Here is a 26,901-nt window from a genome sequence, read left to right on the forward strand (position 1 = left end):
CTTCAAAAGACAACAGTTGAAGTCATAGTTCAAGGATTTTTCAAATCAGGACAAAATTTACTGTGTGATCAGGACAAATATAAGAGGCCAGCAACAGCCAACTATCCATGAGTTATGCTTCTCTTCTAGCTCTTGTATGGTCTTTGTGCATCTTGTTTGTCTTTTCTGGAGACAGTTTTATGGATACTCCTCCAGGACACCCATTTTATCACCATCACAGGGTTACCCAGGCCCAATAAGAGCTTCTCTATGTACGAATCTGGGAGCTGGCAAGCTACAGAGAGATTTTACTTTTGAATAACATTGTTGACAGCTTTCTTAATCTATCCAGACCTCAGGTAGCCAGCTCTGAGTTGGCATAATTTTCTATGGTCATTCACTTGGACTAAGAGCCATTGTCGCAAAAGTTGAGTTGCTTCTCCTTCTTGTGCATGGTTACTGTGTTAAGGGAGACTGGCCGCGTGTGCTGGGACCCAAAGCTATGTCTTGAAGCAAGGAGTAGCCTGGGAAGCCATTGGCCACCACCACCTGGCCCCTCCACTACCTGAAATCAGTGTTTATGTAAAACTGGATAGAAGGTCAAGGAAGAGAAGGTTTCATGGCTATGTAAGGGGATAAAGTGTGAGACCTTGGAATTTAAAAAAATGACCTATTACCCTATTTTTTCCCAATCTTTTTTCTCCTTATTTTTCTGATTATATTATTTCTCTGGCTCTGCTTTCAAGTTCACTACGTTTTTGTAATCTCTATCCTGCTGTTAATCCTATCGAGTACCTTTATTTACGTTTTAAATTTTGTAATTTTCTAAAATTTCTTTTGGGTTCATTTTAATAATTGCTCTTTCTCAACTAAAATTTCCTAGTACTTCGATCAGTCTAACATATTTTCCTTTAAATCACTGAACATTGTCACAATAGCTGCTTTAAAATCCTTGCCAACGTCTGGATCATCTCAGCCTCACACTCTGTTAATAGCTTTAACTTTTGAGAATGGGTCACACTTTTCTGTCCTTTTTAAAATATATATTACATAATTTTGGATTGTATATTGGACATTGTAAATGTTACAATGTGGAAACTCTTGCTTCTTTCTTATTCACCCAGGAATGTTGATTGTTAGTTATTTTGTGTTAACAAGCAACAAAATTGGTTGTATTCAAACTGAAAACTTTGTCTCCTGGGCATTAGCTCAAATCTAAGTTTAGATTTTTTATCAGTAGGGTTATGCACATATGTGGTACAGGGTCAGGCAGAGATTTGGGCAGTTTATACACAGAATTTGTAGTTCCCCTTCATTCTCTTCATTCTGAGATTCTCCACTCCTTTTTGAAAGATGTCATTTCCCAAATTATGTAGTCTGTAAAGCCTGCTGGTTTTCTATTACAGTTTTATTTAGCCGCACTGCCTGAGGCTTGCCTTCAGGCTAAAAGTTATAAAAAGGGAAACTCACTCCATGTCTTCCTTTTCTTCTGAGCGAAGATTCCTCTTCAGAATCTGCCTGCTTTTTCCATTCTCACGCGTTTTCAGTTTTAAAAACAATATTTTGTCCAATGCTTATGGTTATTATTTATGGGTTCGTTGGTCCAGTGTGAGCTAATTAGTCCATTCTAGAAACAGAACTCTTACTAGACTATTGAAATCGTCTACATTTAAGTGGTAAATGCCTGGGTTAGGGTAGTACCGTGAACCATGGGGAGAAATTGGCAAATATGAGATAAGATGTAGAGAAATTTTAATGATACCTAGAAGTGAGGAATTAAGACAAAAACGACATCACAGTATTAAGCTTGAGTTGCTAAGAAAAGATATACAGTAAAAGAAACACAGAAATTGGTATGGTAGCTTAGCCAGCTTGGGCTGCCATAACAAAATACCATAGACTGAGTGGCTTAAACAACAGAAATTTATTTCTCACAGTTCTGGAAACTGGAAAGTTCAAGATCAAGATACCAGCCAATTCAGTTTCTTGTGAGATGTGCTTCACGGCTTGCAGATGGTCACCCGTGCTGTGAATTCACACGGCAGAGAAAGAGAGTGAGCTCTCTGATGTCTCTTCCCGTAAGGATATAACCCCATCATATCAGGGCTTCATTTAACCCTGAGTATTTCTGTAACGTCCCTTTCTCCTGATACAGCCATATTAAGGATTCAGGCTTCAACATATGAATTTGATGTGTGGGGAGGGGATGAAGAGACACAATTCAGTCTATAGCAAGTAGAAAACTGGTTTAAAATATAAAAGATTATGAATTATTTCAGATGTGTTGTGTATGAGGTGAACAGTGTACACATTGTCAGAGATCTGGGGTGGAGCATTGAGATACTTAATGATAGATTTGTAATTCTTCAACATAGAGCTCTGAGGTGGGAACAGAACTATTATGTCTTCTTCATTTGCCCGTGTTTTCTGCTCCTTGCACTTACTTTAGGCTGACTTCTATTGGTGTTCTGCCCAACTCTATGTAATAAAGATAGTATGAATAATCTTAACCTCACAAGTAAATATGTTTTTAATCCAATGCAAGCATCATTTTACAGGTAGGAAACAATTGTGCCTGCAGTTACCTGCTTCCAAATTAGAGTTGTATTTTCAATTTCTGATGAATCCCTTTTCTTGTTTAATACTAGTTTTGACTTGTACTCATTGGCATAGCTTGTATTCTAGACACTTCCAGAATACCTTATTAAATTGTTTTACTGTAAACGAAAGGAAAATGTGATGCCTCTGATTTTTCCTAATGACTCTATTAAGAGTAAGATGAAATATCTGGCTTTGAAAGAGTCTGTACGTGTCTAAGCTACATTCTGGCATTTGAGAAAAACAATACCATGCTATATAGTCCCTACACAGATGTTGAAGAGAAGAGACATATGAAAAAAATATGTAGAACAATAAAGTACGAATTATACCAAACCCTATTTTATAGCCTTGGAATACTGAAGTTCTCTCCGGATGCAATACTAAGTAAGACATGGCTACCTCAGAATCCTAAAGGGGTCCTAAGCTAACTTCCCTGCTTGAAACCCCTGGGCTAAAGCGTTGTACTATAACCAACCTTAACACCAGCACTGTTACATCACCTTTCAAAAAACCCTGGGAACGCCCAAAATATGGCAAACAAAGCTTGTCATTACTTTACACCCTTGGTCTGAACAGGTAAGGGAGAGATCCTGGGGAAAAGAAACAAACTACATAACAGAATGGGGATTGTAAAAATAGGGATTGTAGTAGAGTAATTGCTACATAGCGGACCCCAATAAATAGTGATTGAATGAATGAAGGAAATGAGAGAGAAACACTGGAAAATAGTTTAGGCTGAAACACAGATTTCCAATTGTCTGTTCCTGTATTAAATCAAGTGTTACCAGTGTGCTTATTTTAGCTAGGGCATATTTTCACCACTGATATAGTGACTGTCAAAGGGGAAAAAGAGAGAGCTTATCGTAAAAAGAGAGGAGACTGCTTTCTTTTTTCTTTATTCCCTATGTTTTATTGTACTTCATGCATTCTTATAAGATATGACCTAAAATTCTAAAGGAATCTGACTTTTTAAAATTCATCTGAATTTTGTTGGAACTACTAAAGATTCCTTGGTTGTGCCAAAAAATTAACCAACTTAGGCTAATTTAGGAAATCTTTTTGTGTTTTCTCTTCTCCTTTGTTTTTACTCCTTCACTTTCATTCCAATCAGTCCTATCAGTGAAGTACATGGAAAGCTACCTAGTGCCTCTGGGTAACTGTTGCTTGGAAATTTCACTATAGATTCTTTTCACACACTTAATGATCAGTTACTAACGTTAAGGTTTTAAAGTGGTTCTGAGACTTAATTTTATAAACAGCCTTATTGAGGTATAATTTGCACAACATAAAAGTCATCCATTTAAAGTGTGCAGCTCAGTTAATTTTAGCAAATTCATATGTTTGTGCCCCCATGGTCACAGCCCATTCTGGAATACTTTCATCTCCCTGAAAAATACCCTTGTGCTCTTTTGCAGTCAGTCTTCTTCCCCTCCACCCCCAACCCTCAGCCCCAGCCAAATGTTGAGCTGCTTTCTGTAGTTACAGTTTTGTGTAGCATTTGGTAGAAACTTTTTTTTGAATGAAATCAGAGTATCGGATACGTATTTTTAATTTAGAAACGAAATTTGCCTATTAAAATAGCCAAGACCAACTAAATGAAGTGAATCTTGTATTTCACTATTAAACAACAGCAGAAGAATAAACAGCAGTTAGAAGAATTGTCTTAATCGGGTGCTAAGACTTTATTGGATGCCTCATTGGCTTTGCAGAATTGCAGCTTACTCTTTTTTTGCTTGAGATCTTGTTCAGTGTTGAGCTATATATACATCACATATTATTCCTTCGAGATATACGGATTAATATTCTTTTCAACTTCAGGCTTTATTCTAGAGTCTATATTATTATGACTCCCCCCGCCCCACCGAACTACAAGTATTTATGTGTGGGCAAAGGGAAAGAAAACAGAAATTTCTAATAAGCCTTCAAACATTTGCTGATAGATGAATGGAGGAACATGGATTGATGACTTCCATATATTTAGGTCCAGTCTTTATATCATAAGTTCTCAGGATGTAGAAAATTAGTTAAGTTGTGCATGTTTGCAATAGAATTTCACTCGGTGTGTGTTTTTATTTAACAGAAGGAACGTGAAACTTGTTCTAGCAAGGAATAAAGCATTGCAATGGACTAAGTCCTATGTTTTGCCAGAGTTTCCCTATGATGTCAAAAGCATGTTAGCCGAACAGAAGTGTCCTGATCACAGCATGAGGATAAGGATCATTGAGTTTCTCCAGGCTGATATGACAAAGTATTTGGAAGGCTCGCTGTGAGTAATAACAGGGCAGACTTGTTGCTTTGGGAGAGGGTCTGTTTGCAGAGTAAAGGAGAATTCATTTGGAACCAACACTGTTCAGATTTTGGATGACACATGGATAAGAAGTCCAACATTGTCCAGTATTTGAATGTGTACGTTGTTATATAGAAAGATTTGAAGCAAAGTAAGCAGTTTAGACTCACCTTAAAGGGAGGAATGTGGACTGCTTGAAGTGAAAACTGTCCTCCTTGTTGCACCGAACAGGTATCCCACCACCCAGCAGTATAATGATGTGGTGAACGCCCTCCTGCAGGCCCACCCTTTCCTGGATGAGGACGGCTGTGGCTTTGTAAGTGACCACATGGTGCCACCGTTAGTCTCAGCCCATCTTAAAATAATTGCTTTGCGTTGTCCAATAATTTTATGCCTTACCCCACTTTTCTCAGTCTCTCCCACTCTCTAATATCTTCTTTGTCTCTCTTTGTGTTGCTTTCTCTCTCTCTCTCTCTCTCTCTCTCTCTCTCTCTCTCTCTCTCTCTCTTTTTAATAGACTTTGTTTTGGAGCAGTTTTCAGTTCACGGAAAAATTGAGAGGATGGTACAGACATTTCTCCCCATGAACCCCCTGCACACACACACATGCACAGCTTCCCCCATTATCAACACCCCCCCACAGACCAGAGATGTACATTTTTCTTTCTGTCTAGGACAGTCTCTCTGCCCTGTTTTGTGTTTCCTGATACTTACTTTTTGGGCAAATCTAGTCTAGATGCTGTGTAAGAATGGTCCACATTCTGGGTTTGTCTGTGGGTTTCCTAACGATTACATTTGGGTTTAAAATGTTGGGCAAAGCTCTGCTGGCGATGCTGTAGACTGCTTCATGTATCAGATCAGGAGGCCCATAACTTCAGGGCCGGTTTTCATTTCAGAGCGATTGGAGGAGAGCCGTATCCATGTAGCTCTTCCCATATCCCCCCTCTCACTGGAAAACTGTGGAGAAGGGGGACGATGGTTCAATGACACAGATATTTTCTCCTGAGGCATCTGGTGCCAGGCCTGTAGCACCTCGGTGATTGGCCGTCCATGTGGACGATCACATCTGATTTGTCTTTATTCTGTTCCCATCAGACAGTTAATAAGGAGAGAAGGGAAAGGCTGGGCAGAAGAAATTGTCAATTTAAGAATGTCCCAGCAGTCGATGGCCATAATACTTCCCACTATGTCAGCGAGTTTAGAAGACCTTCAGAGCTATAGGAAACATGAGGGGAAAAAATACATTTGCACAAGTTCATATTTCAGAGCTAAGGGGGAAAAAGCCGTCCATTATTTCTGTGCTGTTGTAGAACAATGATGGTGGAGTGCAGGCCCACAGCCTGTGGGAGGTCATGAAGCATCCCTGACTCACATCCCCAGGTGCTTAATCAGAGATGAAGTGCCCCCAACCTTAACCCACGACATATCTCACCAGGGTTCTGGAAGTTTTTATGGATAGTACTTTAGTTACAAACACTTTCCACAAGTAGCTGCTTATTTGAGTCTCCTAACATCCAGTGCAGTCGACAGGACCGATCTTAAATTGCTTTATTTTATAGTTGAAGAAACTAAGGCTGAGGCCTTACTTGCCTACTATGTACTAGAGCTAGACCCCAATTTAGGTCCCAGTGCTTTCTGAAGGGCAGGGAATAATTTCATTGGGACTTAAACCAGGGGACTGGGAATGGCAAGACCTAAGGGCCACATACTGGACTAATGTCATCTTAGTAGCATTTTTATTTGCCTGTGAGGCAATAGCACTCAGAAAACATGCCCAAAGTCACCCGGCTCTTCACCACCCTCTCTAGTGGCTAAGATTAGGAGGAACATATGGACCTGTCTGGCTGTAAAGGGTCCTTTCCTTCCATGCGCCCACTTTTGGGCCTGTTCAAGCACATGGCACTACAGGGAAGATGAGAGGCTGAGAAGCAGCCTTGAGGCCCAAGCTTTAAGAAGTGCGAGGCCACTCCACATGCAGTGAGTTACTTACCAAGTAAGGCCGGGACTCACAGGCTTGCTTCGAGTCTGTTCCTTCCACACCTGGGTCTCTGTACTTCACAGAGGACTGACACAAGACAACCAATGTTCATAGTTTCCAAGACGCATCAAGCACTGTGCTGGGCTTGGAGCAAAGCCTACATGAGCTTGTTTTCACGTGCTTATAGCCTAGTAGGAGGAAAGAAGGGACAGAATAAAGGAAAGGAAAGAGGAAGGGAGGGAGGCGGGAAGGAGAAATGAGAGAGAGGAAGGAAGGCAGGAAGGGAGGAAGAGAGGAAGAATGAAAAGAATAGGAAAAAACAGAAACAGAAATGCATCACATAGATGAGGGTAAATTACCAGCATGATTAGTTGACAAGGAAAGATGAGAGCTGACAAGGGGAATGAGCCGTTATGGAGTAATGGCTAAGCTGAGATGCGGAGGCAGAGCAAGAGATATCTAGAGACCAGCAGGGTAGAGGAGGATTATCTTTTTGTTTGAAACAGTAGATGCTCCATAGATATTTGGGGTGTGAAGAATGCAAGTAGTATTCACCAAAGTGAATTTCAAAGGATGACAGAAAAATCATATGTGGATTGATGCATTGAATATATTTTCTTTAAATACGTCAATCCATATATGCATAAGCCATTATCAGTTCTTATCGAGAACTCACTAGAAAAGAGGAGTATACTGTGGAGACAAAAGAGTAAGGTGAAAAGTATCCAACTTTAATAATTAGAAAATCTAGATTCAAGAGCCAGTGTATTTATTCAATAGCTTTATAACATTGGGAAAATATTTTTATTTCTCTCACTCTGTTTTCTTATTTATAATTTAGAGATTGTCATTTTTATAGCAATATCACAAAATTATTGTCAGAGGAAATGGAAGGATAGATGTATTATTTCTATTACTGTGATGTGAAAAGATTTCAAGCCCAAAGGTGATAGACAAATAAACATTTTATTGTTTACATAAAATTATTTCAATCTCCTTGAAGATTAGCTGTCCTGTCTCGTTATTTTACACAGTTTTTATGGAAACGAGCCCTCAAAGATCGCTTTAAATATATTCGAAGATCCATAGAAGATGACGAACAAGTGATGAGAAATAAATGTAAATTTGGACACCGAAGAGGCCAGACAAGGAAATCTCTTGCAGATACAAGATTTGATGAAATTAAAATTGTCCAGATAAAAGTAAGATTGAATCTTTCATTGTTCTGACAACTTATTAATTGGTTGATTGATTAAGGGATATTAATTAATAGCATTTGAAATAATAAAAACAAAATATCTGTTCGGTGTCATCAGAATGCAAGAAAATCTATGTTTTTGTATAGCAAATAACGTGAATGACAACATTTGCAAAAGAAGCCTTGTAAAACCAGTCTGAGCAGAGTGTGTTAGTACACATGTTTATTCTTTTCCAACCTTCAAAAAGCCTGGAAAAATCCCCTATGTTCTGGGTCCTTGAATATCTTCCTGTCATATTAAAATGCATTGTGTGTTCTTGCTGTTCTTATTACTATAGAAAGTTTTTAATAATCACATTGTAGGGTTAGGTGGTCTGTAGTCTCAAAAGTGTCAGAGAGGAGGGTAATGCACATACATGAATACAAAACTCCATATTGCCTTTTCTTGTCCCAGAAGCGGTCCCACAACAGCCAAGGTGGCCGTGAGGATTGTCAGGCCAAGGACCCGACGCAGGTCTGCTATACACAATGTCCATGTGGGTCCTAATGATCTGAGATACTATAAATATTTCTGAATTGCCTCAGAGCCCCCAGATATCCTCAGAAACAAAAATGTCCCCTGCCAACAAAGTGGACTGAACTCCTTGAGGAGGATATCTAAACTACCAAGTAGAGAAGCTAAATCTCATGCTCCCCCAAATCTATTTCTACCTCAATCTAACATGAATCTTAACTCTTCACCACAAACACATTTATGTTAGTGCATGTACTTTGTACAAATATTCTATTGTCTTTTTCAGCTGGTATATTTATTTGTGATTAATAGAGCAACCTATTAGATCATCTCAGTTTTATTGGCATTAATTATAAGCTCCAGGAGACACGAATATTCTTCAACATAGTTTGTAAACCATTCATCCAGCATAAGACATAAAGAAAAAAATTTGAAGAGGGTATATATTTTAAATATCTTATAATTTTAAATGGAATTTTCAAATAATTGGCCAGTTAATATAATTCTGTCTCCTCTTTGACAAGACAAGACAGATGGAAGGTACCTACATTTACTGGTGTAACTTTTTAGAAATTTGACTGCAATATTCCAGTATAAGCTAAAATCATGGTAAGCTAGAATTACATTTATTTAAAAATATCTTTTACATTCTTAAATTAAAAGTCATCCTATAAAGGAATATAATTATGTATAAATTGGTTTTCTCAAAAATTTGATTTTAAGTATACTAAAAATGGAGTTTTTAAAAAATAAATTAACATTTTAAAATTCAGTTTCCTTCTTTTGCCACTAAGATTCATTGGAATAGATGAATGGTAAGATTGGAAAATTAGCAATTGTCTCCAGCACTAGCACTCAAAGAGTCAGCGGTCACCTCCAGGGACTAAATGGCAGCGTCTGTTTCATTGACACATTGTCATTGAACCACTTTGTGGTTCCTTCTCCAAACCACTTTAGCCTTTATGTAACTATTCCCTTCGTGGCTACTCCCTTCCATGTTCCCATCGAGTCCCCCAGACTTGCCTGAATCCTAAAAGGAATCTTGCTAAGGCTCATGCAGGGACTTTTGCTTAAACAAACAAACAAATAAACGAAAAAAAAACCCACAGGGAATTGAATGTACCAGGACTCAAGATAAATTAAGTTGCCAAAGAATTTAGTTTTGACATTCCCGCCATCTGGGGTAACAAGTAATTATAAAGTGGTCATTGTTCACATCTGAAGAGTCACCATTTTTCCTGGCAAACAAATCTAATTGGTAAGGATTTCCTTTTCTCCTCCTTCCAGATGGAGCTACAAATTGCTGATTCTTTTAAAGACTGTAGCATCTCTGTTTATGACCTAGTGGTCTATAAAGCCAAAAGCTTTAAAGGATGGGGAAATATTCACCCTAGAATATTACAAAAAACAATGTGTTTCTGGATTTTGTACTCTCCATGGTGATTAAGAAAATGTAAAAACACTTAAGAAGGGTGGAGGGACAAATCCATTGAGTATACAACTAACTTATGAATTTTATACTTCAGATTATCTAAATAATTTCTGATCTCCATTTTGAACTTCCAACAGCTGCTTTTTAATATCTTTAAGATTCCTCAAAATTAAAGATATTTGTATTAAAATACCCTTTGGTAACTTTCACATTTAAAAAAATGTTTTGACTGCGCATAATATTCCCATAATATAGAAAAGAAATTGCAGAGATGGAAAATGCTGATTCAGGCAAGAAGCCAGGAGTCAGGCCCATTCATTCAAAGGCAGGGAAATGGGTTTGGCTAAACTGGAGGAAGATTTTGGAAAGGAGTAAAGGAGAAGAGATTTTCGTTGTTTTTGTTTTGTTTCTGTTGTTTTTCCTTTAGTGGTTGGAAGGAATTTACCTAAGACTTAAAGGTAAATGTCTCAATGAAGGAAGATGCATTTCTGAGTCCTGTCGCATGGGTTTCTTCCTATAATCCAGGCAGCTGCAGAATTTGCGTGCCTCTGAGCATGGGCCACAGATCTTGTGTTTCTATCTCTCCTGTCTCAATGTCCTAGGGCAGTTTTAGTACTGCATTAAACTAGGTTACAAAACTCAAAGGATCAGTAGCGCCAAAGCACTAACCTGTGAGTCAATATACCTGGACTCCTCAGCTGAAAAGACTTTTCACCATGTTATATAGATGGCTGTACTTGTCAGAATCCCAGACTATGTACCCAGAACACGTCCTGCAGAATACTGGGTATTATGAGAAGGGAACCACATTTTTGCCACCCTGAAACTGCCTTTTGGAGGTATTGATTTTAAGCTGTTTATTAAGAAACAAGCTTCAGAAAGAAACTTTGACCCTCCCCCTTTCCCGCCCAAGAGATTCAGGCAGAAACCTGCTTCAGGAAGGAAGTCTTAGGATGGTGCCTCAGCCTACTTTGAATGAAATGTGGTAAATAAGAGGACATCAGGTAGGCTCCTGTGAGCTAGCTACCCCTGTGTCCCATTGTTTCTAAGTTGCCCAGCAAGAAATTTCCTGACACGTGTGTTCCAGGCTTTCTCAACTACCAGTAAATCACCCATACTCACTTCTGAAATCTAATACCCTTCCCCCCCCCCCTTTTTCCTTTGTCCAAATGTCTTATATACCCAATCTTGTCTCACTGTCTTTGGAATTGTCATGTTTATGTGAATTCCCCATGTGCATGTATTCAAACATTTGATTGCCTACTGTTAATCTATCTCTGTTCATTTGATTAAAAGCCCAGCTAGAAGAACTTAGAGGGTGGGAGAAAAGGTAATCATATTTTTCAGCCACCACATATGCAGTGTTTAAAAATCCTTCTCCAACGACATAACCTCATGTTACTTAGGGTCACACAGCCAAATGCGGCATAATTGGTATAACTCCTTTTGTAGGGTCACACAGCCAAATGCGGCATAATTGGTATAACTCCTTTTGTAGGGTCACACAGCCAAATGCGGCATAATTGGTATAACTCCTTATGTATGTGACTTAGTTATAGGCCCAAATAATTCTGTAGACCCATGAATTAATAAATCTGTTTCTTTCACTTCATTGGCTTTTACCATACTTCTTTATGTATTCTAAACAGTCGGTATAAGAACGTTCAAACCTATAAAGAATTTTTGTAAGAGTTTATTTGAGCTAAACTGACGACGTAGGCCAGGGAGCAAGATCTCAAATGCTCTGGAGAGTAACAGTTTTGCAACTTCTTTTATGCATTTCAAATTAAGGCAGGAATGTGAAAGAAGGCAAAGTGGGGATCAGATTATTTAAGATTCTGTGCTCTCTTGAAGGTGGTCCGCTTTAGAAGGAGGGGTCTGAAAAACTGGTTGAATTAGAGTGAGCGGTCTAAAGGGGGCATTTCAAAGCTGTGCTAACCTAGATGCACAAAACACAATAGACAAGGCTTGCTTAAGGCAAAGATCAGCCTTTTAATAAAGAGGTTATATGCTCAGGAGATGACTGTCCACCATGATCTGCCCAGTTAGGAATTGATGATGAGATCATCCTGTGAGGTTACTTTCCATAGAACCCTTTTGTCATCCACAAAAGGAAGATATAATTAGATTCTTGAAACAGTAAACTTAACCAAGTAATTTCATAAGTTTCTGGCTGATAACATTGTCTTTTTAAATGATGAAGACACTGGTTTTGAAAGTTTATAGGGATTATATGGAAATGCATGACAGTGTAGTGGAATTCTATTTTATACTGTAGTACATTTTTTGTAAAATACCTCAGGTGTTAATTAAAGTTGAGTGAATCAAAGTCTTCATGGCATATTATTGTCATTGCCTGGTGGCCTTTCTCTGGTTCTATTCATTCCTTTTTGTCCCCATTCCAATCTGCCCTCCTCCCCACCTCTGCCCTTGAGCAACCATTCTAATGTCTTTTGTACGTACTTTTCATTTGTAAGTGTTACAAAATGTGTATTGTCACTTTAGATTTATGTATACCGTGTTTAACTTAATGTCAATGATATTCTTACCTTGTTCGAGTTTTACTTTTTTCACTGACACTTTTTAAGACTCACTCATGTTACCATGTGTATTTCTAGTCCATGATTGCAATGATTACTAAGCACTCCTTGCCTCACGGCCTGTTTCACTCCACCCTGAATTGCACCATCATACTAAGTCACATAGATCTTCTCCTCCTCTTTCTTCTATTAAGTTTATAGTTTGCACTTTCATGCTTAGATCTTTAAGTCATTTGGAGTCCTTCTTTGTATATGCTAATAAATAGGGATCTGCACATAGGGAGTCACTTTTTCAAGACCAGTTACTAAACAATCCATCCTTTTTTCTTAGGTAGCACTTTTATTATATATTAAGTTCCCAAATAGACGCGGATGTGTTCTTGGAACTCTCTCTTATTTCACTGGTTGGTTTATCAGTCTATCCTTATGTCTTTACCATACCACATTTGATTATTTAGTGTTTATTACTTAGTATCCCTTCATACTTAGTGTAGAGATATCTTTTGTCGTCAGTGGAAAATGTGCTGGGTCAGGGAAATCCCTCAGTAGAAAGGCTTCTGGGGAGATTTCTTGTTATTTTCCAGAGTAAGGGGAACAACAGGAGATTCTTTCCTCAGGAACTGACCCCTGGGACTACTCTGTACCATCTGCCTTCCCACAGGAGAACTAGAGCCTGGGCTAGAGGTGCTGTGTTCAGGTGGGAGGGTTGGACCAAAGGAAAGTTCTGAGATTCTGCCAGCGCCTGGAGCCCCAAGGTAAGCTCTGTCTTGCTGCTGTGGAGGCTGTGCTTTGACAGAATGGAGAGGCCCTGGTGGATAGATACATCCTGCTCTTGTCATCCTGACCTTGGGGTGGGGTGGTGGTGGCACCTCGTCTCCATGGGGCACTGGACCTGGATCCTGACACTGTCACAGCACCATTCGCATCCTTTCTTCTAAATTTCTTTATCCAGAATGATCCTCTCAGACCATTTGAAACAATTTTCCATTTGAAACATTAGGATGTAAACGTAGTTTTTGAAATGCTTAAATTCATCTTTAATGCTTTTTTGACTAATGCATGCATATATATTTTTTAAGTTATTGATGTTTCTTTCACCCCTAGTGCCCTCAACCTATTATCATAAACTTTCACTCATGGCATATAAGCTGACTTTGATAATAGTCAATGCTTCTTTCAAAATTTTCTGAAAAAACACACACAAAAAACAGGGCTCGTATCTTTCTGGTGTGCAGTTCTTTACATATCTGGCTGATTTTTTCATCTACTTTGAAAACATTCTTCTGTGTTTTTATGGAGTAAATTAACTCTAAATTGGCTATTTGGTGAAAATTCATTTTGTTTTCTTGAAGCAGAACAGGAAAGATTTGGTCATTTCTATAGGAGCTTTTGCTTCTCTCCTGTATATATGTATGTATGCATGAATTTGTTTATCATAATCGCAATGACGTTTTCTCAGTTTGGAGGCTTTAAATGGGATCTTTAAGTGCATTGATTATTTTCTCTTTACCAGTTAGTTTATCTACATTTGGCTGCTTTTTGAGAGTTTTAAATAAGTAACTTAAATCTATTAATCAGTTTCCTCAAAACTCCTTTTGATTTCATCTTCTCAGAGGTCTTCATTTTGTGATGCGTTGGTCATATCCAGTTCCAAGTTCTTATAATCCACGTTGTCTTCTCCAGGCATAACAGTTGTTCCAGTCTTCTACTTCCTTGTTTATCATCTGGTTCCATTCATTATTGAAAGTGGAACACTGAAATGCCCAGTGATTATTATTCTTGAATTGTTTCTCTCTTCAGTTCTATCAGTTTTTGTTCACCACATGATTTTTGGGACTCTGTTGTTAGATGTATATATGTTTATCATTGTTATGTCTTCCTGATGGATTTGTCCTCTCACCATTATAAAATATGCTGTTTTGTCTCTGGGAGCAATTTTTGTCTTAAAGTTTATTTTGTCTGCTGTTAGTATAGCCATTCTATCTTTATTTTTGTATCTTTACTGCTTGTATGGTATATCTTTTTCCTGTCTTTTTCAACCTATTTGTACCATTGAATCTAAAGTGTGTCTCTAATAGACAATGTATAGTTGGATCATTTTAAAAATACATTCTGCCAATCACTTAATGTAATTACTAATAAGGTAGGATTTATGTCTGCTATTTTGCTATTTGTTTTCTATGACATCTTTTTTTTTGTAATTTTATTCCTTACTTACTGCCTTCTTTTGTGTGAAGCAGATATTTCCTACCGTACTAATGTGATTTCCCTTATTGTTTCTTTTAGTAAAATTTTGTCCCTATATAACTCCATCCCTCATCCCTTTTGTGCTGTTATTGTCATAAACCACATTTTATACGTTGTATGCCCATCAACACAGATTTATAATTATTGCTTCATGCAATTGTCTTTAAAATAAGATGGGCGAAAGAGTTACAAATACAAAATACATTTATACTGCCTTTTACATTTACCTACAAAATGACCTTTACCGGTGCCTTCCTCCCCCCTTTTTTCCCATGTGGATTTGAGTTACAGTTTAATGTTCTTTCATTCTTGCTTGAAGGTCTACCTTTAGTATTTCCGGTAGAGCAGATTTGTAAGTGACCGATTGTCAGAGTTTTTATTGGGGAATTTCCTAAATGTTTCTTTATTTGAAGGATTGTTTTGCTGTATATAAGATTCATTTAGGAAATTATTTTCTGGTTTAACAATTGTGTGTTCTGGTGTTTCAGTTAATATGGTTTCGGTTGTAGCCAACAGAAAACCCTTCTAAAACTGGCCAAAACTATAAATAAGGAAAGCTATGCTCTCACATAACAAGAAACCCAGAAGTACATGAGTGTGGACGTTATTGCTGCTCACCAGTTTCATCAGTCTATCCAGATAATCAGCAGGACTGTAGTCTCCACTCCCTTGAAATTAGGTGTGGCCATGAGGTGGACTTTGACCAATAAAATGTGAGCAGACGTATCATGTGCATTGAAGAGCCCATGTACAATGCCCCCATGTTACCCGCTTCCTTTTTCAGTGATGACTGACAGTGTTCTAGATGGTAGAGGCAAGTCTTTGGGTGAGGAGGACGAGGAGCTGGACCTGAGATGAACATGTCACAGAAGTGGTTGATAAACTTTGTGGCCTGAAGGTCTGGGGTTGTTATGTACAGCGGCAAAATCTTGCTTTTCCTGAATAATGCCATGGGCTCTGTGAGGGTCGGGAGGCGAATATCCCTGAAATGTGTCACTCAGGCCCACAGATGATTTCAAACTGAAATCAATTAAAACCCAACAAACTCAGGAAGAGTATTTTATTTCCCCTTTTTCTTAAAGAGATTCAGATAGGAAAAAACAAACTTACTTTAGGAAGAGAGCTTGACTTGATCACCCTAAGAATTTACACCTGAGCATTAGTCAACCACGTTTACTAGATTACCCACTGTGTCCCATTGTTTCTGAGTTGCCCAGCAGGAATTTTCCTGTTAGTTACGTTCCCCTCTTCCTCACCTACCTGTAAATTACCCATTCTCACTTCTGAAATCTAATACCTTGTCCGCCTTTCTTTTTGTCCAATGATGCCTTATATATCCCATGTTGCCTCACTGCCTGGAATTTTCATGCCTGTTTGCGTTCCCACGTGCATGTATTAAAAACTTTGGTTTTATCCTGTTAATCTGCTGTATGTTGTTTGAATTATGTGACCAGCCAGAAGAACTCATGGGGTAGGGGAATCAGGCGTTGGATCTATGTTTCAGTGACTCTTCTGTCCCTAGGCTGGCTTCATGGTGTGATGGAGCAATTTTTGAAGATCTGGCTCACCCTGCCCTCTTCCCCAAGGATTTCACAATCTGTGTCTTTTACTGTATCTAGGGTGTAGATATCTATGAAAAGTATTGCCATATTATAAGAAAAATACTTAAAGCATAGACAAACATTATTTTACATTACGTAAAAATACCTAGTTTTAACTCATTTTTTTTTTCTAATTCATTGGAGATTCTTTCCATTTCCTCAAGAATAGGAGTAGATTATTTCCATTGTGATCTTACTTTTGAGGATAGTTCTCAGTCTGAATTATGGCAGTGGTTGGGGCAAACAAACAAACAAACAAACAAATAAATAATACTTTTCCTCCTGCCTTCTAAGTTCTTCTAGCTGGGCTAAATAATCAAATTAATAGGGAAAGATTCACAGGAGAAAATCAAATGTTTAATACATGCTCATGGAGAATTCACATAAATATGACAATTCTGAAGACAGTGAGGCCACATTGGAATATCCAAGACATTTTGGACAAAGGAGAAGGAGGGGAAGGGGTATTAGATTTCAGAAGTGAGAATGGGCAATTACAGGTAGTTGAGGGAGAGCCGAATACACATGGCAGGAAAATTCTTGCTGGGCACCTCAGAAACAATGTAACACAGGGGGTACCTAACCAACAGGCTTGGGGTCTTCCTGACTAATGTTGAAGATTGTTAAAGTGATTAAGCCAAGGCTCCCTTCGTAAGGCAGGTTTTTCTGTGTGAATCTCTTGGGCAAGAAAGAAGTCAAAAAGTTCTTTCTGAGTCTTGTTTCTTAATAAACAGCTTAAAGTCAATATCCCCAAAAGTAGCTTCAGGGTAGCAAAATTTTGGTTCCCTTCAGAGGAAACAAAATGAATATTTTGTCCCAGTCTGATGTGAAATATCTTATTAAACATATGCCGAGAATGTTGCAGCAATTTCTTTACAGAGGTTAACTTGTGCCTCCTTTTTCTTAACCTACATGAATTTAAGAAAGTGATGTGGGGATTTGATAAATGCTTATGGGGTGTTCTTGTATCCCAGTTCCCCAACATATTTGCTAAGCAAACAAATAAATATTAATAACATCAGATGTTGAATTACTTAGCATTATACTTCATTTCTCTCTTAGAACATTTTCTTTTCCGACTTATTGGTTATATATATGTACTCCATAACTTTGAAAGTCATGAAGGAATTTTATGTGTTAACTTTCTTTAAATTAGAAATAAAATGGAATTGAAAGTTATACAAAAACTGCTTAGATAGTCAAATGCTAAGAATATCTACTAAGTTCCTTTGGATTTTTTTTTTTTTTTTTTTTTTTTTGTGTAGCACATACTCTTTGTTTCTTACTGCACCTGACACATAATGATTTATTGTCTAAATACTAATCACTGTTACAGCCTTTTCCACAGATGTTTCTCTCATGGTGCAAAACTGAACAAGACAGCAAAAGTTGAAGAAAAAGGTTGACAGTTAATAGCATTCTGGATATGATGCAATTATTGCCATCAGCAGGTGGCAAATTTACTAACACTGTGAAGTTTTACAAGTCAGCTGTGCACTTGGAAACGCGGGGCAAAGTTGCAGCAGTTTTTCTGATGATTGACTGAGACATGTGACTGAATGCTAGGCAAAGAGACTCTTCAAGTCCCAAAGGGAAGCACCATTTCCATAGTCAATTTGATGACAATGGAATTGAAAGTGGCACAATTGGAATTTGGTATGAAGAAAACTCTAGCATCTAACACAGCACTGTCCCATAGAAATATAATACGAACCACATATGCAATTTTAAATTTTCTTGTAGCCATATTTAAAAGAATAAAAAGAAGCAGGTGCATGATAATATTAGTATATATCACCCAATCTATTCATAATATTAACATTTCAACATAACATTTCAACATTGTAAAACGTTGTTAATGAGATATCTAACACTTTTTTTGCACACTAAATTTTGGAAATCTGGTGTTCCCAGCACACATCTCAATTTGGCTTAGCCACATTTCACGTGCTCTATAGCCACATGTGGCTTGTAGATATTATACCGGATGAGTAAGGTAAACACACCCTTAGTGGACTTACAGGGTGAAATGACACTCTGTAGGGAACAGCATAGTAGGACGGGAGCATGACTAGTTATTTGCTGATGATGTTCAGAGCTACAGCCCCTAAATCTTAGGTACAGGACCTTTACATAGTGTCTTTAAAGAGAATTTTAATGATGTATTTACAAGAATTATTAAATTTTCACAAATTGTCATAACAAGATACTTTCTTTGCAAACTTACTCTGATTGTAGAATGTAGAACAAAATTATGTTTAATAAAAGTTGAAGTGAGATTTTATTCTTTTCTGGGGAGAAAATGTTGTAACTGTACATTTTCAACCATGCTGTGTCTTACGACTTCAAAACCAGTCTCAGTTTTTGGTTAAAACCTAACCTGGAAATATTATCTCCCTCTATTCAGCTGAGAATAGAAGTTGGGTAGAGCTGAGCTCTCTGCTATTCCACCCAGCACTTGGCGTGCTGTAGGTAATGGTGGTGTGAAGTAGAGCCCAGTCTCTTACCAGCACTGGAGTGATAGAGACCGGCGTAAGCTCCTTATCCAGTTTGCTTGCATCCAACTCAATGCTGTGGTTCATTTATGCAGATTCCTTTGAAGTCACGAATCCCGTGGGTGATTCCCATTTCCCTTCAATATATCCTTTCATTGGCATTCTTCGCCAGGAATGACCTGTTCTCTGCTTCATGCCTTCTTCCTTTGATGACTTCTTCAGCTTGTCTCCCCATTTGCTTTCACTACTGAGACAGATACCCAGCAGTCGACTATCCTGCAGCTGTGGTCATGTAAGATTTAGACATTGTTCATTCGCTGGTTCCCTCATCCTAACATGCACTGCTAAGGAAACCAGCCTGTCGGAACAAGGCCATCCACCTCCTCAGAGAAGTGGAGAGCTACACTGAGACAGGAAGCCGCATCCCTGGCCATCTCCGTGCTTGGGAAAGTCACCTCCCGTTTGAGTCTCAGTGTGCTCATGAGTAAAATGAGAGGCATGGACCAGATGATTTCTAAGTTCCTTCCAGTTCTAATGATAAATACATCATTTAAAAAGTGAGAATTTTAAAGTCTCATGCAGCCAGCGATTCCTTTTAATAAGATAGGTCACTTTAATCTAGGATTCGACCGACCCACTAACATTATGTTAAACAGATCAAGTAGAAGCTTCCTAGAATCTCCATGATATTTCATGAATTGGGTGAGGGTTTTAGGGGAAGCAGTACATCATGTGTTTAGTAGTCTATAAATGTCAATATTAGCAATTGCAGAACTAAAGGAAAGCTATTTATATAATTAAAATTTTTCTTTTACTTTTTAAAAATTAGGATGTTTTTCTTTCTATTAAAAAATTGTCATTATATACATTTGAGTCTGATAAAAGAATATATGTAGAATATGTGTAATTTATGAGACAAAATGAACACTGTGAGCCTAACATTCAATTTAGAATTGGAACTCTCCCAACACTGCCTGTTTCCCTCCTCTCACTGATGCCCGCCTTTCCTACATTTCTGCCCTTTACTCTGAATTTCATGTTTATCATTCATCTGTTTTTGAAATGCTTGATTTTATCACATATGCATGATTCCTAAGAAAAGACTTTGCGTAAAATTGGAGTGCTCTGTTTTGAAAGTTTAGTAGACTTTGTCTATAAAACTGTCAGATCTTGGTATTTTCTTTGTGGAAAGACTTACCTAATTAAATTTATATTGGAATATAGAAACTTGTTTTCAGTCTGTTAAATTACATTTTTCTAGGAAATTGTTCACTTAGTGTCTTGCTGGTCATCCTATGTTCGCAGATAGTGGGTTTACCTGGAAGTTTATTAATGTGCTTGTAAAAGCCTTGAAATAGGAGCATTTTAGGCTCTTTATCATCTTTTTTCACCTTTTACAGGTAATATATGTTCACAGTCTGATCAGGTATACAGTCTGTCAAGTTAATTCAAACGTAAGTTCAGCTGAGTGTCCTCTCAACTAATTTTTCTAGAAAGATATTTTTTCTTGTCTCCTCAAAGCTGATTGTCTTACATTTTTAATGATAATATGTGGGGCATTTCTTAGCCACCCACCCCACCAAGTGTACCCACATGTATAATGAATAGCATCGACAGTTTGATGATTTAGCAACACAAAATACCCACTGTTTTTATTTTGAAATTGGGTTATATGACATGGTACTGCAGCTTATATAAAAAGGCATTTAAAAAGAGAAAAATACAAACAGTAACAATAACAAAACTTTAATTTAAAATCTTTTTATTTCTTCTTCATCTTTTATCTTCTAAAATTTAAATGAGTAGAAATAAACATTCCTGTTAAGTGTGAACCTTCTGGATAATCTAGATTTTCATGTAAAAGGATATGTAGGAAATGAAGTTACTCATAGTTCTGTCAAAAGAACAGATTATAGTGTAATTAACTATCTGATTTGTCCACAGCATTAAAGACTGTCCATTTATTGACCACATTCAAGACCAAGTGTAATTATGTAAGATGATGCGCATCTTATGAGTGCATTGTAGTATGATATACATTATGTGTGTATGTGTGTGTGTGTTTGTGTGTGTGTGTGTGTGTGTGAATCTAAGTACAATACAGCCTACAATTAAAGTTTTCATGAAGGGTTAAGCTGAAACTTGAAATGCAACATATTGATATTTTGAAAATATTTTTCAGGAAGAAGCTGTTTGTTTAGATTCTGAGGTAGATGAACATATTAGCTGGTTCCAGCAAGAATATGTGAAAATAGAAAAGGACTGGAGAGAAATTGATAAGAGAATGAGCCAGACTTTGCAAATAAGAAGGAAGTTGATTGGAAGCAGAACACCTCTGAAGGACATTCTTAAAATGTTTCCTTTTTTGAAGTGCCCTTATCAGGTATTTTTATTCACTTATAATACTCTCCGATTATAGTGTCAAAATAGAGTTTTCTCTCCTTCCTCTTGGAGTGGTAACACCACCATGTAGCAAGGTCATGGGTAGGAATCTCAGTACGGTGTGAGGCCGAAGGGGCTGCAACGAGGATAATTTGGTAAGAACTTCTGGAAGTATATTCTAGTAACACACACTGGCTGCTTCAGATTTAAAGAGTTCTCTGTCATTGGACATATTGGGAGGCTGGGGGCGGGTGGCGGGGACACTACTTACGGAGTGTTTTGACAGCATGAAACATTTTTCATTTGTATGCATTTTGACAATCAAGATAGTCTATTAAGGAACTATTAGTAGGCAACATTACTCCAAATTGATTTCCTTCATGATCCCAAATCATTTCATAGAATGGTCTCAAACTATACGAAGAAGTTTAAGGAGTAATTCAAGTACTCTGTCATTTAGTTTACTTAAGGTGGTCATGAAAGAGTCTTCTTACAATTTTAGTGTGATTTTAGCTATAGTATAGAATGAAAGCGTCATCAGAGTTTTCACTTGAGAATACATTTCATGGAAGAATGCTTTGGGTACAATCAACCAAATTGAAAATGAAAAGTTTCACATATTTTTCTTCTTCTAGAAAAAAGAAAAACGGAAAGAATTTGCTTGCATGTTTTATTTTGAGAATGTCTGTAGTAAACATGTGAGCTTACTAAGTAGCAGGCATGTTCTTAACACTCACTGTACACTGACTATTTTATCTGTTCCTTTCAGCAACCCTACCTTGATTTTTGTTTGCTTTCTCTCAATCTTTCGGTTGCTGGAATAGTAATAGCCATTCATCTCTGCCCATTACAAAAGTATGCCAGATTGACACAGCTACAAAATATAGTTTTCAGGCAAAAACCTGTCAAACTTAAAAGTCTGTAAACTCTTTAAATGTAGGGAGCATCTTTTAAACATCTTAGTAGTTCTCAAAGTGTCTAGCAGAGTAGTGTAGGCAATGCAAATGAAATGTTGATTTTTTGAATGCTGAATGCGTTAGTGGATGATTGGTGTCTTACTCTGTTCAGGCTGCTATAACAGAAATACCACACACAGGGTGGCTTATAAACAACAACAATTTATTTTTTGCACTTCTAGAGGCAGGGAAGTCCAAGGCACTGGCAGATTCGGTGTCTCTTGAGAGCCTGCTGATTCATGGATGGTGCTTTCTAGCTGTAACTTCACATAGCTGAAGGGGCAAGTTAGTTCTCTGGGGTCTTTGTTCTAGTCCCATGACCTAATCACTTCCCAAAGGCCCCACCTCCTAATACCATCACATTGGGCATTAAATTTCAACATTCAGTCTATAGCAGTTAATAAGGCTGCCCTGTCACTGACGTTGCAGCCCTAGGGGTTTTCATTGAAGTGCAGCTTGCAAAGGTTAGCGATTAAAATAGATAAGCTAAAAAAATGTAAATAAATAAATAAATAAATAAATAAATAAATAAATAAATAAATAAATGAAAGTAGATAAGCTATGGTTCAGTGGCCTTACAAAAACCCCGATAATGGTAAGTCTTAGGTCGTTATTAGCCTGAGTGTGGAGTAGAGAGGACATTTCAAATCTGAGACTGTATCTCTCATGCTTTGTCTAAGTCTCTGTCTTTTCTCCTAATCCCTCAGTTATTAAACCATTTATATCCAAAATATGCATCGGGGTATGGTTTTTGTAATGAGTATACTTACTGAATAAAGTTGTCTGTTTCTTGTTTTAAAAGAGCTAAACATTTTCATCTTCTTCAGGAAGTAACTCCTATTCTGCCTTTGTAGCTAGGTGGGATTTACAATTGATAAAACCCCTGTACTTCCTAAAATAAATGCAAGCTTGACCTTATTTACAAACGCCCAGTTACCAAACAGCCCCTACGGTGGGACAGATGTCCCTGCTCCAAACCACCCCCACCACTTGTAGTTGTTGTTACCATTGTGACAACACTTGGAGCTTAGGGAGCTGTGGACACAGATGTGGCAGAAGAGAAGCAGCTGGTGTGGCAAGCTGTTCTCCATCTCCACCTGTACTCACCAATCTCCTCCTCTCAAAACACTTTCAAAAGAAAATTTAAAAATCTAAAATTAAAAAATATATACTTTATTAGACTAGCTAAACTACCATGTTTTTCCCAAAATAAGACCTAGCCAGATAATCAGCTCTAATGTGTCTTTTGGAGCAAAAATTAATATAAGACCCGGTCTTATTTTACTATAAGACCAGGTCGATATGATATGATATGATATGATATGATATGATATAATACCTGGTCTTATATTAATTTTTGCTCCAAAAGACGCATTAGAGCTGATTGCCTGGCTAGGTCTTATTGTTGGGGAAACATGGTATTATCAACTAGGAATATGTTACCAGGACCTATTGGATATGGCACAAGACGAGGAGGAGGGAGTTGAGAAAGGGAAAATACCAAACAAATTTAAACAATTCCCCAAATTTTTCAATAAATCCTTTGAGATGCTAGTTTTCACCTTACTGACAAACTATTTCACTAATCATGTAGAATTTAAGTGAAGTACATAAGAATCATCTGCTAATATAATCTAACTACATATTAATAAGTATAACATACATATTAATTAACTTTAGAGAAACCTGGCAGATTGCATCTTAACCAAGTGATAAAATTTAGTATTTCCAATAATGGGACCAATTACCATCTTGTGCTGCCTGATGCAGTGCTAAGTGTCAGCATTCTTGCCAAAAATGTACAAATCATGAAAAATACATACAAATCTAGAATGACAAAGTGATTTGCTTCTGCTTTTCAAAAATGGCAAGGAATATGAGGAAAACCCAAGAAGCTGGTTCAGACAGGACACTAAGGAGACATGATCTCTCAACCTCCCATGTGTTCCTGGATTAGACCCTGACTTTGTAAAGGGCATGACTGGAACAATCGGCAAACTTGAATGGGGTCCATGGATTTGATTTTTCCTGACGTCGATGGTTACACTGTGGTTATACAGGACAGTGTCCTTGTAGTTAGGAAATATACAATGAAGAATTAAGGGGGAAGGGGAAGCATATAGCTTACTTTCAAATGGATCGAAAATGTTAGCCTGGGAGAAGTTGCACGAAGGGAATTTGTGAGTTATGCTATTTCTGGAATTTTAATGTAAACTTGAAAATAAAAGGTAAAAAAATTTCCTAGCCTATGTGCGCCCAGGAAAATGGAGGACTATACACCTTCTTCATGCTCTACTTTACAATTCCCTGCTGAGAGAAGCCCTTTTTAAGGTATTAATCTAGATTAGTGGACCACTGAGGGCTGCCTGATAACAGCCACTATGGCTTGAGGAGAATGTGCATTCCAGTTCCCTGAAAACTTTTGATCTTATCTTTGGGTGATAGGTGATCTACCAAAATATTCAAGGAACGATGAGACCCAGTGGGTGGTATGCAACTGTTCTTTACAAAGTTTTAGGAAAGAGGTGATGACATCAATTCCTACTAGTGTAGCTGATAGTGTCTTGTAATGCCACTCTGTCAAAAAAAAAAAAAAAAGAAGAAGAAAAGTGGGGAAGGGGACAGTGGTGATGGAATTCTCTGAGGGGAAGAACTTAGACAGTGGCAGGAAAAGGCGGTTTTGAGTCAAGGGGATTCCATAAGCTGGTTTTGCTTTTACCTTGTAGTCAAATATCTTACACATACATTGGTTTTTAGTTTCTGTCTGATCTTACAGAGTCTCCAAAGCTCTCTCCTCTTCCTTTAAAATACCAAGTATAGGTATTTTACTAGGTTTGCCTCCTAAAATCTAAGTTTTCTTCTTTTGTCTCTTTTTGGATGTTGCCAAAACATAGCAGTGTAGTTTACCTAAAGAAATGTAATGGGTAACTCAAATGGCCAAAATATGCAGATATAATTTGAAACCTTCGTTTAATTGAGTCTACATCCCAAGTGTTAATTCTACAGGCTTTGAAGTTTGCCATGTCCATTCTTTATCTTTTCCTATTCACTTCAGGCGTTCATTCTTTTGTCCTCCTCTGTCCTAAATCTTTACTTCTCCACTAAAGCTACTCAGATATCTAGTATATATTTTAAACCACAAAGTTTAATATGATCCTAAAGTGTTATTTACTTCTTTACATTAGTTTTTCTAGTGATCTGATATCTTTTTCTTCTTTCAGTTGTTTAGAGAATTTCAACTACTTACAAGAACAGATATATGTAAGAAAACAAGGCACATTTTGGAATCGTATTCAGAAAATATACTGACTTCTTTTTCAGTGGTGGACAATCCAATCAATATTGCATTGCAAGAAAAAATGAAACAGCACACAGATGAAGACATGTTGAAATGTTAGTAACCCTGAGGAGTGGGGTGATCCGGTGGCAGTTACATGTATAATTCAGGGTAACTAGAAAAGTTGTTTGGGTAATAAAATTTAGTCAAACCACATTTGGGAAAGAAAAAACAATGTCTCAAATAGGAGGAGTTGGGGTCCAGATTTTCGAAGTACACTCAATATTGTAAAGTTACATTGCAAGAACCAGAAATCTATTAATTTCATAATCTAAATCACAGGGTAAGGCTTGATAAAATCTCTCTGGCTGATGGACAGAGTAAAGAATTTTAATCTTCTCCTGGCCAAGATCTGGAGAGCAGGCCATGAGATCTTGAATGTTTATTAGAAGGGGATGTTGGTGAAAATGGTTGCAAAACACTGATCTAAGGCTAGCTTGTTCTCTATAGAAGGTAATGATTTCCTAAAAATCCCGATGTTTTACTACTGGCTTTGCTTGCAATAGTTGATAAAAGCTTATTTTCACTTGGACTGTAAGCATGTTTGCTTTGACAGATATGAAGATGACAGCCACATGTTTACTCCTACCAGATGTTTTTGGGGATGATCCCAGCCTTTTTGTCATTGTGAATGAGAAGGTAGGCCACCTATCAGTGATCCCTGGTTGTACATTACACATGTTCACATAATTTCTTTGAAAGCAGGATGGTGGTCTGTTTGGAAGTATGTTTTGTCATAGTTACAAATGTGCTCAATTGCAGCAAGCTCATTTATTGTAATACCATGGTTAAACCCGGGTACCTTGTATTATTAGCTATTGTACACATCCCGGGTGGTGACTCTATTCTCTATTTGTTTCAGGTACAAGCGTCCACGCCTGTGTTAGAAGTTAAGGACCCTTTCAACATTGATGTCTGTGAATTTTCTTTGTATTTAGAAAAAGAGAGACTCACAAAAGTGTATGACTGTGTTACAGGCTTGGCAGCTCTCATAGCTGCCTTTCATGTATTTGGGATCGAGTGTCCTACACGACTGTCCCAAACCCTCAACTTCCTGCAGACATTGATTTTTGAGATGCACAGTCCCCATTTTCCATCTATGAAAGAAAAGGATGTAGGATTTCAACACCCGGTCACTTAATAGCATGCCAAATAGTGTATCAAAATGATATTTGGGGCAGCTGAAATTTTATAAAACATTTTGAATTAGGGTTGTGGTAGAGGTAGATGTTAGAAAATCATCTTATCTCAAAGATGCGAATGAATTTCACTGCCTTCTGTCTTTACACCTACTTAAATTCTTTGTGAAATTCTGTAATATAATACTACTTAATTAAAGAGCTGTTTCTGTATTT

At 37.6% G+C, this 26,901-nt stretch overlaps 1 protein-coding gene across 2 annotated transcripts in view; it reads left to right on the forward strand.

Moving 5' to 3' along the window:
• Positions 1-26,687, forward strand: part of SAMD3 (sterile alpha motif domain containing 3) — a gene marked incomplete at both ends in the record, with an annotated part of 38,973 nt that extends 12,286 nt beyond the window's left edge. Inside the window, 7 exons of one of the 2 annotated variants that reach the window (XM_081039197.1) lie at positions 4,661-4,846; positions 5,099-5,183; positions 7,879-8,046; positions 21,054-21,254; positions 25,431-25,602; positions 26,103-26,185; positions 26,409-26,687. In XM_081039197.1, the coding sequence (XP_080895323.1) occupies positions 4,661-4,846; positions 5,099-5,183; positions 7,879-8,046; positions 21,054-21,254; positions 25,431-25,602; positions 26,103-26,185; positions 26,409-26,687 (1,174 nt within the window). Of the gene's footprint in view, positions 1-4,660; positions 4,847-5,098; positions 5,184-7,878; positions 8,047-21,053; positions 21,255-25,430; positions 25,608-26,102; positions 26,186-26,408 lie in introns of those variants that run through there. The other variant, XM_081039196.1, reaches the window with a different exon arrangement.
• Positions 26,688-26,901: the final 214 nt, after the last annotated feature.

Source organism: Rhinolophus hipposideros, assembly GCF_964194185.1.
Source record: "Rhinolophus hipposideros genome assembly, chromosome: 3".
Taxonomy (NCBI): domain Eukaryota; kingdom Metazoa; phylum Chordata; class Mammalia; order Chiroptera; family Rhinolophidae; genus Rhinolophus; species Rhinolophus hipposideros.